The 12,993-nt window shown below is 39.9% G+C and overlaps 1 protein-coding gene across 1 annotated transcript in view; it reads right to left on the reverse strand.

Annotated features, from left to right (window-relative positions):
• The window catches only part of PIGN (phosphatidylinositol glycan anchor biosynthesis class N), a 92,587-nt gene that overhangs the window by 50,620 nt on the left and 28,974 nt on the right, over nt 1–12,993 (reverse strand). Inside the window, exons 9-11 of the mRNA XM_009816087.2 lie at nt 12,590–12,649; nt 11,431–11,523; nt 9,493–9,548 (exon numbers count right to left, since the gene is read on the reverse strand). Of these exons, the coding sequence (XP_009814389.2) occupies nt 9,493–9,548; nt 11,431–11,523; nt 12,590–12,649 (209 nt within the window). The remainder of the gene's footprint in view (nt 1–9,492; nt 9,549–11,430; nt 11,524–12,589; nt 12,650–12,993) is intronic.

A 12,993-nucleotide genomic window follows, 5' to 3' on the forward strand; every position in this document is an offset into this window, starting at 1 on the left:
AGTCATGAGTTCATTCAGCAAAACGTGGAAAAATTAAGCAAACAAATATTTCAAAAATAAAGTCTGGAGCCATGATGTTTACTTTCTGTTGAACTTGCTGTGCAGTACAGAGTACACGATGCTACTAGGGGCAATGAGCAGGAAAAACAACATGTGTTACATTTCTATGGACTCTACCAAATTACATATTTATATGAATTTTAATAGCCAGAAGCTGATTTTTCCCCATTATCAAAATGTGTTCAATTCCAGTTCTTTAGATGTGTCTACTCAAAAGAAAGAATTGTCTTACTGTATTTGCCAAAGACAGACTGAAAGCACACACTAAGATATAGAGATAGTCCTTTGCATATGTTCTAGTTTTGATCAGAGTGACGTTTCAAAAGTTAAACAATTCGGTGGGTAACTCAGTGATCCTTAATCTGTTTAGATGGCCTGAATTTTAATTGTTTACTAAAATATTTTCAAGTAAGCTACTAAAACAGGTAAGTCCTATGAAACTTGATTTTTGTAATTCAGAAGCAAGATGCATGTAGTTTACAGATAAAAAATTACAGAGATGGTTTTAGTGTGCTAAAGCGGTGCTTTTTTAAAGAAAAGGTACTCCACATAAACCTATGCTAAAGGGTTTATTACAGCTTCTTAAAGCCCAGGACCCTCAAATATTCCCTCTCCCGATGTATTTGGTTTGTGTGGCAAGGTTTTGATGGGGGCTGGGGGGGGGGGGTCAGCTACAGGGGTGGCTTCTGTGAGAAGCTGCTAGAAGCTTCCCCCATGTCCAATAGAGACAAAGCCAGCCAGCTCCAAGACGGATGTGGCGCTGGCCAAGGCCAAGCCCATCAGCGACGGTGTTTTAACATATTTAAGAAGGGGGAAAAGATACTGCACAACAGCAATTGCAGTCGGAGAGAGGAGTGAGAATATGCGAGAGAAACAACTTTGCAGACACCAAGGTCAGTGAAGAAGGGGGAGGAGGTGCTCCAGGTGCAAGAGCAGAGATTCCCCTGCAGCCCGTGGTGAAGACAGTGGTGAGGCAGGCTGTCCCCATGCAGCCCATGGAAGTCCACAGTGGAGCAGATATCCACCTGCAGCCCGTGGGGGATCCCACTCCAGAGCAGGTGGATGCCCAAAGGAGGCTGTGATCGCATGGGAATCTATTTCCCCAAGTCAAGTCTGTTTTGCCCGTGATGGTAATTGCCGAGTGATCTCCTTGTCCTTATCTCGACCCACGAGCTTTTAGTTATATCTTCTCTCCCCTGTCCAGCTGAGGAGGGGAGTGATATAGCAACTGTGGTAGGTGCCTGGCATGCAGACATGGTCAACACACTACACCCAACTTGATCTACCCTTTTCTCCTGCTGTTCCACTGCCAGGAGTTTCAGTCTTGGAGTGTCTAAATTTCAAGTAGGTTTTTGTGTTTCTGGATTTTCTGACTACCGTGTTAGACTGTAAATCAGCCAGTCTAGCTGTAGGGTTGTACTCAGTTATCTTTGCAACCTTTCTTCTTTTAAGAAGTATTAAAAAGCACCACTGCATGCCTCAGGCACTCCAAAAGAAAGAAAAGGAATAAGAAGGTCAGCAAGAGGCTCCCATTTAAAGTTCTGAGGTTTTTCTTCTTTAAAGCATGGTGAAATGAAGGGAGGGGACACACACTTCCACAGGCCAAAGATAGCAAAAAGCTTCTTTACTGACACATTGCAAAAACCTACCAGTACACATATGCTTTTGTATTCAGATTTACAAACATGCAAAGGAGGCAACAGCGGGACATCAGTGAAACCACGGGCAGCGGTCTGACTGCTAGTGGTCTAATCCTAGACTGTCAAGTCCTAGGAGTTAGAATAGCCTTTTAATTTCCACAAATCAGCATCCCTGATGCACCATATTCACATATTCCACAGCAAAGTGCCTTAGGATATTTATGTAAATCCTTTAGATAGCAGAGATGAGAGAAAAAGAAGCAAGCAAGCTAACTGCCAGCTGCCAATTTACTGAACAGAGAAACAATTAAGATAACTGGGCTGCACACAGCAGATTTTGCATGCAAACTACTATGGCAAGAGCTGCGGACAACCAGAGGCCAGGAGGGAGGAGGCCATGCTCTCAAGCAGTCCCTCCAGCCTGCACAAAGCAGAACTGAGAAGCTGGACACAGGGATCTAGCAGGGGCAGGGGTTTTGCCTGAAGAGCCAGCAGGACATGATGCAGCAGCCTTGAGAAGGGAAAGAGCTTAATAAGGAGGATGAAGATCCTTGAAGGAAAGGAAATGCACCAATACCTCTGCTATTTCAGTACTGCAGGGGACACGTGCGGACTCTAAATAACAATGCCCTACCCATGCAGCAAGTCAGACCTCACCTCTGCAAAATGTACGATGATTTACGTCATACATTGAGCTGGATCTACATATCTGCAGTGTTGTGGATATGTAGTGTTTTGCCACAGGTCCTCTTATGCTCCATGATCCTACCTGCCAAACCTAAACTATAGCAACCATTTTCCAACCAGTTGCATCCGGAGCAGGCAGCATGTGCTGTGTTTGGGCAGGCACCTAATAGCAGGGCTCCACGGCCACCAAAACACGTTTTGGCAGGCTCCCCATACTGATCCTGACCAGAAGATCATCGAACATCAAGGAGTCAGTGATCCACGTGACAGTTACCCTGAGTAGGTCCAGGTCTGTGCTGCCCATCCAGGATGGCTTCAGGCTGTGCGGCACAAATCTGGGCTGCAGGACGAACCCAGCCAGCGTGTAATAACCAAGGAGCCTGCAGGCAGCTCCCACTCCGTTCCGGCGATTACACTGCTTGCCTGTCCTCATATTTATCTAGAAGTGCAGCAAGAAGTTCTCATGTGAACCTCCATTCTGTGTGACAGTAGAAATTATTACTAGAGTTGATTTATTGCAGGAAAATAATATAATAGCTTGAATGACCAAAAAGAGGGAACCTTTCCACAGACAGGATCTGTGCAGCACCATGGGAAAACCCATCCGGGCTCCACCTGATGTTGCACAAACACTGGGTACCCAGCATCTGAAGGGACGTATGATTTCCTTGCTATCCATATTATTTTTTTTTTTTTTTTTTTTTAAGTCTTATGAAAACAGCTACTTTATTCAGCTATTTATTATCAGGCCTACCTTACTGAGATCCAGAAAGAGCCCTGCACTGTCTCTCTTACCTCACACCCCAGTGCAGAACATCCTCTACCCATCCCATCCCACCACCTGCCTGTACACCCTCCCTCACCCTCATTGCATGAAGCCTCAGAAGTCCCAAGAAAAGCCCAAAGGGATTTATACAAGGAAATAGAGAAATACACATAAATCTTGTGATATTTTATCTTACACATTAGCTCTTAGCTCCTTCTGAAGACCTTACCTACTTTCTACTTGATAGTAAATCCAATTATGCCCGGTCCTCCTGCACAGAAGCTGCTGCCAGCAAGCTTTTCATGTACAAACTAAAAGCTCCTGAGTGCGCTGCTGAGACTTGAGACCAGCAGGATGCCTGCTTTCTAAGAGGATTGCATCTTCCCTGAGCATCGTTTAACAGAGTACTTCAGACACAGCCCATTCAGTGAAAGAGAAGCCGACATTTTTGCCAAAGAACATCCATTTTATAGCACAGGCATTGATTTCTTCCTAAAGAGTAATACATCTACTATTCAATCAGGTTTTTTTTAAATAATATGAAGCCATTATTTCCATTTGAGCACTTTTGTCTCTACAGCACTGCATTTCTATTTTTTGTTCACATGTATATACACAGGCTCCTAAAGCCAAGGGTGGAGGGGAGAGGGCTGCCAGTCTGCTTCCCCGACACCAACAGGCTAAAGGTGCCCACACTGGACTGCTTGTACCAGCTGCCCCAGAAGCAAGCTGATGCCTAGATTCCTACCTGGAACACAGTGGGGACAAAGTGGAGAAAGGAAAAAGCTGGCTGCCTTTCCAGGGTTCACTAGAAATTGACAGAAGCTGCTGTCCCTCATTCTCGCCCACAGGATAAAGGGGCCGAAATGTCTTCCCAGATAAATCAGCGCCTCTGCTAAATCAAGGTTCCTCTGGAGACACAAAGTATTCAGACAAACAGACAGGGGAAGTAATTAGAAATACCCTTCCCTACTGCAATAGCTTCAACCCTTTCCTCCTGACAGTCAGTCCTTAATGTTTGCTCTTGCAATGCATTGTCACATGTATCACAAACATCTCACATACTACCATTTATTTAAATAAATGCCATTTATTTAAACAAAACAAGAATAGGATGCTTCAAGGGATGTACTATGTTTACTGACATCTTAAGGAACCCTGCCCCACTTAATGGTGGAGGAGAAATCACTTGTTTCATTTTGCTCCAAATGTCAATTTTGTGGAAATATCTATTATTTAAGTTTTGAAAGGCCATCAGACAGAGGGAACAATGTAGTGCTGTATCTCCAGTCATCAGAGAAAGGAAGAAAAGAGAGGTATTTGTGCATATGGCATTTCTTTGAAGTTGCTGTACATCTTCAAAGACACTCTACATTATGAAAGAGCTATTTTCTTTTCTATCACCATGACAAATACGTGATGCATAATTATGTGGAAAGACTCAGTCTACATGATTGATACTTCTGTGCATCAAATCCATGCAAAAGTTTAAGGGAGTTACATCTCAATTCACATTGGAGGGTAGAGGAAAGGGAAAGAGTTACATTTTCATACGGTGAGGGAGAGGTACATTTTTATTTAATAGCTGTACACTGCACACTAAAAATACAGTGACTTTCTATATAACTGTGCAAGTTATAACTTGATTATAAACACACACAAAAGTATTTGGATGATTAAAATGTAGTATTCCAACAATTCAGTTACTTTAAAAAATGCAGCATCAAGATGGTATGGGATTTTTCATATATGAGAAGACACAAACTTGACTTTAAATAAGATACTTAAGCTGTTTCCTACTAAAAAAACCCTTATTGATATAAACTTCAAGACATTGAACAAAAAAGCACAGCTACTGGAAAGCAAGCACTAATTATAATTCAGCTGCTCATCTCTTGGTTTTTTGTATATAGTGGTTCTTAAACTACTGCTCCTGCCATCTTACTGTGAGGCACCAGAATCTGAACAGCTAGAAGCACAGTCTTCCCTGAAAGCACTGTATACACCAGGCATACACAAAAGGACTCCTGTGCTTTTGTGTAATTTAATATCTTAAATCTCTTGTACCTGTTGGGATAATCAAATTGCATTAATTGGTTAAGAAGATTTTAGTGCAACACTGATGTCCCATCTACTCACCTCACTACACTGTCCTCCTGCTACTCCTTGTAGGATTACTTTCACAGCCCAGAGATGCCAGCTTTGGGAATGCTTTTGCAACAGTAGCACCTGGCCCCTTGGCACACTCCTCTTTGCACTGTGCCAGATAGGCAGTTGCCTTAAGGTACATCAAATGGTCAGAAAGCTAGTAAGATAGTTCACTGTCCTGGACATCAGTTTTCCTCTGTCAGCAATCTTCAGATTTGTCCTCACTCTTCCTTCAAAGCATCTGGCATCTTGGTACCTGCTTTTCTTACATGTAAAGACCAAAGTATTGTGCCTATGTCTCAGAACACTGATAAGGAAAGACTCTGATTTTGCTAAGCAAATAATTTTTGAAAACATGTCTTTCATAACTGGGAAAAGAAGGTAGGGAGTGGAAGGAAGTGGGAAGGAAACTCATTTCAGACAGTATATCCCTCCAGGTATCCAACTGGAACTGCAGATAAGCATTCTGAACAAGTATTCAATATAGCAAGGGACACTGTTCTGCTTTTGCGCATTCATTCCCCTGGGAGCAAGTCACGCACCTTGCTTTGCAGAATCAGCAGACACTTGCAGCTGACCTCTTTCTGAAATGTATTCTCAACAGTTTCACAGGTAGCCTCAAGATACGCTTTTACACAGACTTGTTCCTTGATGAAGGCACTTTGACAAAATGAAAATGGCATTACTGGCAGCTAGACACATCCTTATTAATAGATACAGCTATCCAAATTCTAACCTGCCTCAAATCTGGTCAAGTAGACACTATTGAAGTTTCTATCACACAACACACAATGATCAAGTCCATCCTCATCATTATACACCTGACAGATGGATTTCAGAGAGATGCAATTTAGATCCAAGTAGGAAAGGGCAAATGTCTAATGGCTTCCTTCATTCCCTGTCCATTGTGCCAGCCACGCTTCTACTAAGGATGAGATTCCCCATGGAAATCAGAAGCCTTATATCAATTCAAGGTACTTTCTCTGTTGCCAATGTTGTGTAAATAAGGAGTAAAAATAGGCTTGTAATATATATTTATGAACTAGCTTAATGCTTTTGGTGCAATATATTCAACATCCAACTCAAATACTAGTTTGTAAGTCACTGCATCTGAAGGTCATGAACAGTTTTCTAGTCACTTGGTAATAAAACACCTGCAATTCAAAATCAGAAACATGATTTTCCTCTCAGAATATTTCCCCTCAGAAACTTTTTACTGCTATTTCTATTTCTAGCTGAAAAATTAAGTTAAGGTTTTTGTTAAGTTGTAGTTTCTACAGAACACATTATTTGTGAACATATTCTCCCCCACAGATAAATACATCTTCAATAGTAATTGTATCAACTTCTCTGAAACCAGAATGTCTCAATCTGAAATTTCAGATTCAGATTTCCTCTGGAACTTGTGTTTACATTCCTGTTATACAGACTTTATTAAATTACATGATTCAATCCAAATAATTTAAGAAAGGCCATTCCTAGAGAGATCTTTGTTCATTTTCAGGTTATCAAGATGCTGAAATACACATAAAATCTATAATATTCCAAAACACATATTTACATTTTCAATTTCCACATAACTTGATGGTCCCAAAACACTTCAGACATGAATTACGCTTCACTAATCTCCAATAAACTAGGAAGGAACAAAGCATTATGCTGGAGCACACGCTTCCTGAGCTTCAAGTTACAGATTTCAGGCACCAGAAGAATTAGAAAAAGATATAACTCCTTTGTGCAACAAATGAAATCAATGAACAGTGGTGGAAGAAGCTATTCATGTCTGAATGAAAGGACAGTAATGCCTAGCAGAAGGACCGCACAGAACTGTGCTCAGCTGCAGCAGCGGACAAGGCCAACCACAGGCGAACACAAATTAGTGGGCAAACCTGCCATTAAGCCTGGGCTGACAAGTCCAAATAGTATATAACTGTGCAGATATGCAATCTCCATTCCATTACCAGTTACTCTGAAATGTAGCACAGTATACCAAGAGATCTCTTGCTCCAGACACAGGAGTAAGCTATCCCCAACTTTGCTTTTTTAACTTCTCCTGAAAAAGGCAGAGTAACTGTACCCTTCTATACCTTTTTATCTAGCACCAAAAAACCGAGAGTGTTGCAGTAAAGACAGCAAAAGGGGATACATGCCTTTCCCTCAGTATCTCACTCTGATTCAAGCAAAATTTGTTTGAAGAACTGATGAGGGTTGCCTTACGCTAATGCATCAGATCATGACCTGCTGCTGAAGCTCAGGCTCATGTTCACTGTTCACATACAGTCAGTCACCCCCATGTGAAGGAGGGGACAGATCTGTAGGCAGGTCACATCTAAAACTACCTCAGGTTTTCCTTCAGTTCGTGCAAGCTGGAGCACTAGGAAGTTACTCATCTGCTTAAAAATAAGTTGGTATTCAACCACTTCATCCCAGCTATTAGTAACTGGTTGGACAAGGCCCCTTGGTAGCTTCCCAGACATGGGCCAAGTTTTGAAAGTCAAAGAAGGTTGTGAAGACTAATTAGAACCTGGCCAAACTCCCCCTGCCCCGTGCCCAGCACGCTGTGGATGAGTATTTGCATTAATGTGTGACCATCTGTGGTATGAGTCTTTTTCTGTTTTCCTAGAGTGAAGGTAAACAATATCATCTTGAGGAACCAAAGAAAGTCTTTACTCATACAACATGCAAGCATAGGCACCTTTTGTAAGGTAATTCACACATCCAAGGAATTATTTTGGTCTCGTACAAAAACATTTCCTGGAAGGACCATTAACCCAAATTACAATTCAGAAAAGCTTTAAGAATACCTAAAGAAAGTAAAATAAATTTATTTTTGCAACGGCCCATATCAAAGTAACAACATGTTCACACCAAGTTTTAGTCATATTTTCAAAATGATAAATGTCTCAGGCATTTCCACTTAAAACAATCCATCATATCATAAAAAAAGAAAGACACAAGTCCATAAGGCAATCAATAACACTTAGTTCCTTTAAAGATAAATTTAGCATTAAGAAAAACACATTCTATTTTACAGAATCAGCCTTATTTCTTGGGGAAAGTTTAAATTTAAACAAGAGCTGTGAAATCAAACTAATAGTCTTCCCCACAGAATCAAAGATGACTGACCATCCTTTCCCTATGACATTTTTATTCCATACAGATCAGTAAATTCTTTGATAATGCACCTGTTATTCCTAATCAGAATTTGATCTAAAACATCCATTATGTGCCCAAGATTGACTTGACTTGTGTCTCAGAGACTGTCTTGAACCTTTTCCTTTGAAGAAGCTAGTGGTATAAAATAACACAGTAAATCTCTATTCAGAAAGACAGCAATCTTTTTTAGCTATTAAACGTACTTCACAGGAAGAAATTAAAGTACTTTTTACTGCTGCTATGATTTAAAGATCTTAATTAAAATCAGTTTTATTTCCCAAAGGAAAACAGCTGCTCTTGGTGACAAAGCGTTTTTGGAGCACTCCACAAAAAGAAAGCAAAACTGAACAGTACCACGTGCACCCATGGCAAAGCTTTCAACAATCTTTAGTGGGGGGAAGAAAAAGGAAAAAGCAGCTTTGATTGGATATGACTGAAGGGTGAGCAGGTCAGTAACTGCTCCATTCACTAGAACACAGAGCTCGCAGATACAGAAATCACTACAGAGACTCCTTCACAGACCTGAAAACACTAACGCTAGGCAGCACAAATTCTTTTCTGGATGCAATGCATTTTGTTTGTTTTGCATGAGAATTTAAATCACAGAACAAACAATTCTTAGTTCAACTTTCATATACATATAAATAAGAACAGATTGTATTTCCTGACCCCATAGGGATTTCTGTGTGACTTATGTCTCCCAAAGAATGCTAAAAGAACAGCAAAAAAAAGGTCAGTAAAAATTACCGTGCAGTCTATATATAGCTATATTGTCAAAAAGCTTAGGCAAATAACCCTTAACAGAAAACTAAATGTAAGGAATAGATTTTTTTAAAAAAATACTTATCTTTAACCAGAATTGTTAAATAGAAATTAATTGCATAGAGTTCTAGTGCAAAGTTTCATAATCAGATAAACACTATCATTTAAAAAGACTGAAGAGACTGAATTTCTGTTGTTGCATCTCACTGAAATATCGAAGGGATAAGACAAACAATCAGGTAAAATATATATATAGTTTTTACAGACACTTACTTGAATGGTGTGAACAGAAATGACAGTGTAGTTTCTTTTTTTTGACTCATCTTAACCTGCATAAAAAAACCATTAAACCATTATATGCAAGTTGCAAGACGACTAAAAATTGTATCAGGAGTTAAGCTAAAAAAAAAAAAAAAAAGAAACCACAGAAGAGTTCTAGGACTTTGGAAAAGCAATGAAATCACACTGTCAATACACTGTCCAGGAAACTGTGTTATACTCCCGTATGTATAACTCCTCTGAGTTCCTGGAAACCCAAACCTGCTCTAAAGTAGGCAAAATAAACCATTCCCCAGCCACTGATTTTCACAGAAGGACTTGTACAGTTTGCAGGATAAAGGGAAGATACAGCCAGAAGTGCTACCAGACTCCAGTGACAGCCTCCCTTGAAACCAGTGCTATTTATGCCAGGCAGGAACTAGTACACTGCGGCAACACTGCCAAAGCAATGCTGTTATATCTATTAACCTGCCCATGGATAAAAATAGAAGGTTTTGATGCTGACAGACCCACTTTGCCCAAGGTCCTTCAAAACATCTTTAAGACCTCATGCAGCAGCCTGACTCAAGTCTGAGTGCCAGCATAAAGCACAGACAAGAACTTTCTAAGCACACTGCTCCCAAAACCTGACATCTTCAAGTAGCAACCCGCACGTCTCATCCTAACCATCAAAGGCAACATCCTCTCCAGGGAGTACAAACTATGGTCAGGTCAGCCCATCATGTGAAAAGTAAAAACCCACTTGCCATGTCTAAGCCAGTGCGGAACTTGTGCTTTAGCAGAGAAACGCAAAGGAAATTCATACATGATCATTCCAAAACAATGCTAGAAACAAGCCAGCCAACAAGAAAATAGACAATTTAGCACTGCAAAATGACAGAATAAAAGTAAACTTAAAGAAAAGGAGAACCAGAACTTTTTCTTTTTTTAAATAATCCTCAAGACACCAATTTAACTGAAAAAGGCCTGAGTCACACCCTTAATTCTTAGAGCAGAGGTCTTCCAACTGTGGAGGTTATGTCAGCATGCTTCAACTTCACATCCAGCCCACCACTCACCTCCCCTGCTACATGCCAGCTTTCCACCATGGATTTGGAAGTGACTCTGCTGCTGACACTTCCAACCTGGTATCCACACATTTGGGAACCTGGCATTCAAGGGGCAGAAGGTGCCAATCTCTTGCTAGTTTACTGTTCCACTATAATTGTTACACAGATTTCCTGACAGGGCAACAGTTCTTACGTGGCTCAGCTTCCTGTCTGTGGAGAGCATGGTTTTCTCTCAGAGCATTTCTACGTCTTGCCAAAACTGTGATTTTTGGACTGTTTCTTATTCCACCATCTAGTGAAACAGAACCTTTTTTTGTTTGGACCACATATGTGTTCTCATAATATGATAATATCCAATATTAGATGAATCAGGACAGAGAAGCCAGAGATGAACACTTGCAAAGCAAAACAACAGACACAACAGCATTAGCTAAAAGTTAATTAGGCCACTAATTTAATTTCTTTAATGGACAGGTGCCTGCTACCTTTTTGATCTGTTTGTGTACTGATCCTGGCTTAGAGCCTTGTCTCCCAGCCCCTGTTGCAAAGGCATTATTTCCCCTTTCAGGTATCAGGTATAGATTCTACCTATATACTGCAAGTAGGTTTACATTAACATCAATAAACATGAGCATTTTTGTTAATAATCAAGAAAAAAGTTACTCATTCTCCTTACAAAAAAAAGTTATTCATTAAAGTCTTTCAAACTCCTTGAGATATGACTCACAGCTAGTCAATCGACATCACCCAGTATGCACATTCAATTTTAATCTTTTGAATTACAGCATGCTATATACAGCATATGTCCAAGTATAATGATTTTTTACACATAGCAACAACTATTCTTCAAAGAAATATTTTTCTTTACCATATGTTTAGTTACCTTAAATTGCTCGAGAATCTGAACAGCATTGGTAAACATGCTCTCTGCTTTGAAATGAGCACTATTGTTCAGATATTCAAGAGGCAGAGTTCCCTGGGGAAGAGAAATACATACATACATAAAAAAATTTAAATGAAGAAACAGGATTTTCTTTAACTGAATGGCAGGCCAAATGAGCAGTAAGAATACTTCAAATTACTGCTGAAATAACTACTGTAACTCCTTTGAAAATACTCTTCTCGCACAATTTCTCAACATTACAGGGACTGTTCATAATATCCCAGCTCCTACAGAAATGCAGAAAAGGTAAATAACGGAAGTCATTTAAAGTATATACTATATGGTAATACTTCTAATCAGAAGCCATTTTTGAAATACCTAAAAGTCTTCAATTCAAAGACGTGCCTGGGCCTGACTCACCCAGTACTTGTCATGAGAAAGCGAGCAGTTCCCATGCCACCCTATGTTGGGCAGCCTTCCTCGCGTGACCAGCAGCGAGTGCAGGACAGGGGGACAGAATTTGGGGCAGAGTCTCCAGAAGAAATATTTCTAAAAATGTGCTGTAAATAGGTGTTTTAAAAGTGAAACAAGCAGCATGAAAGAATAGTAACATAATGCTAATTGTCAATTACATATTTATGAGACAACCTTTGGACTGTGTAATAATATATGAAGGAAATTCAAAGAAAAAGCCATCTCGCAGTGAGGGTACTTACTCTTCACTAAATCAGAGGCACAAGATACCATCTGAAGAAAGTACACTAATTTAAACAAGAAATAATTAAACATTAAATTGCAGGAACCAGCTTGTTTATAGGCTCAGCTTTCATGATAAAAATCAAGTGTTAGTCAAACCACATTGCATTTTTACTATCCCTAAAAACCAAAGTAACAAAAAACTTTTATGTAGCTCAAGAGTATAAAGTTGCAGTTATAAAAGGATCAGCTGTCTTTCCAGTTGAAAGCACTATACAAAAGATTAAGTTTATGCTCCAAACTGAAGACACATACACATAAAGCTAAAACTACAAGCAGTTCCTCATACCCTATAGCACTTTTCCAAATTTATAATCTTCACCCTCACATGCCTCAAGTCATGTCCCCAACACCTCTTTGCGAGCAGACTTCTGTAATACGGAAAAACGTTTATACTTCTTACCACAGAATTCAGGGGGAAAGGCACACCAATAAGGGAAGCCATCAGCGGTGCTATATCAGCCTGTGCAAACAGAAGCATCCCCGTTTTAACAGTTCCAGCTTCTAGAGCTAATAAATTCAGTTTAATTTTAATGTATCTGCATTTGCAAAAGTAAATGGTATAATACTGTGAAGTTATGACACGCAAAACTCCTTTATAATATTTTTTTTTAGTTTCCAGTAGTCATCATGGCATGATGAGATTCAAAATGTGAGGCTCCACTACTGATAAAGCTTCAGAAATACATTTAGTTTAAAAAGCACATATAAAACCCCACAGTATCTATTCCCAGAACTCAGTACCCCCTTCACTGCACTCAGAGACATACCACTTTTTATGACTATTTATAACACAGAAAGAACTAA

This window comes from Gavia stellata, chromosome 3 (assembly GCF_030936135.1).
Source record: "Gavia stellata isolate bGavSte3 chromosome 3, bGavSte3.hap2, whole genome shotgun sequence".
Classification (NCBI taxonomy): Eukaryota; Metazoa; Chordata; class Aves; order Gaviiformes; family Gaviidae; genus Gavia; species Gavia stellata.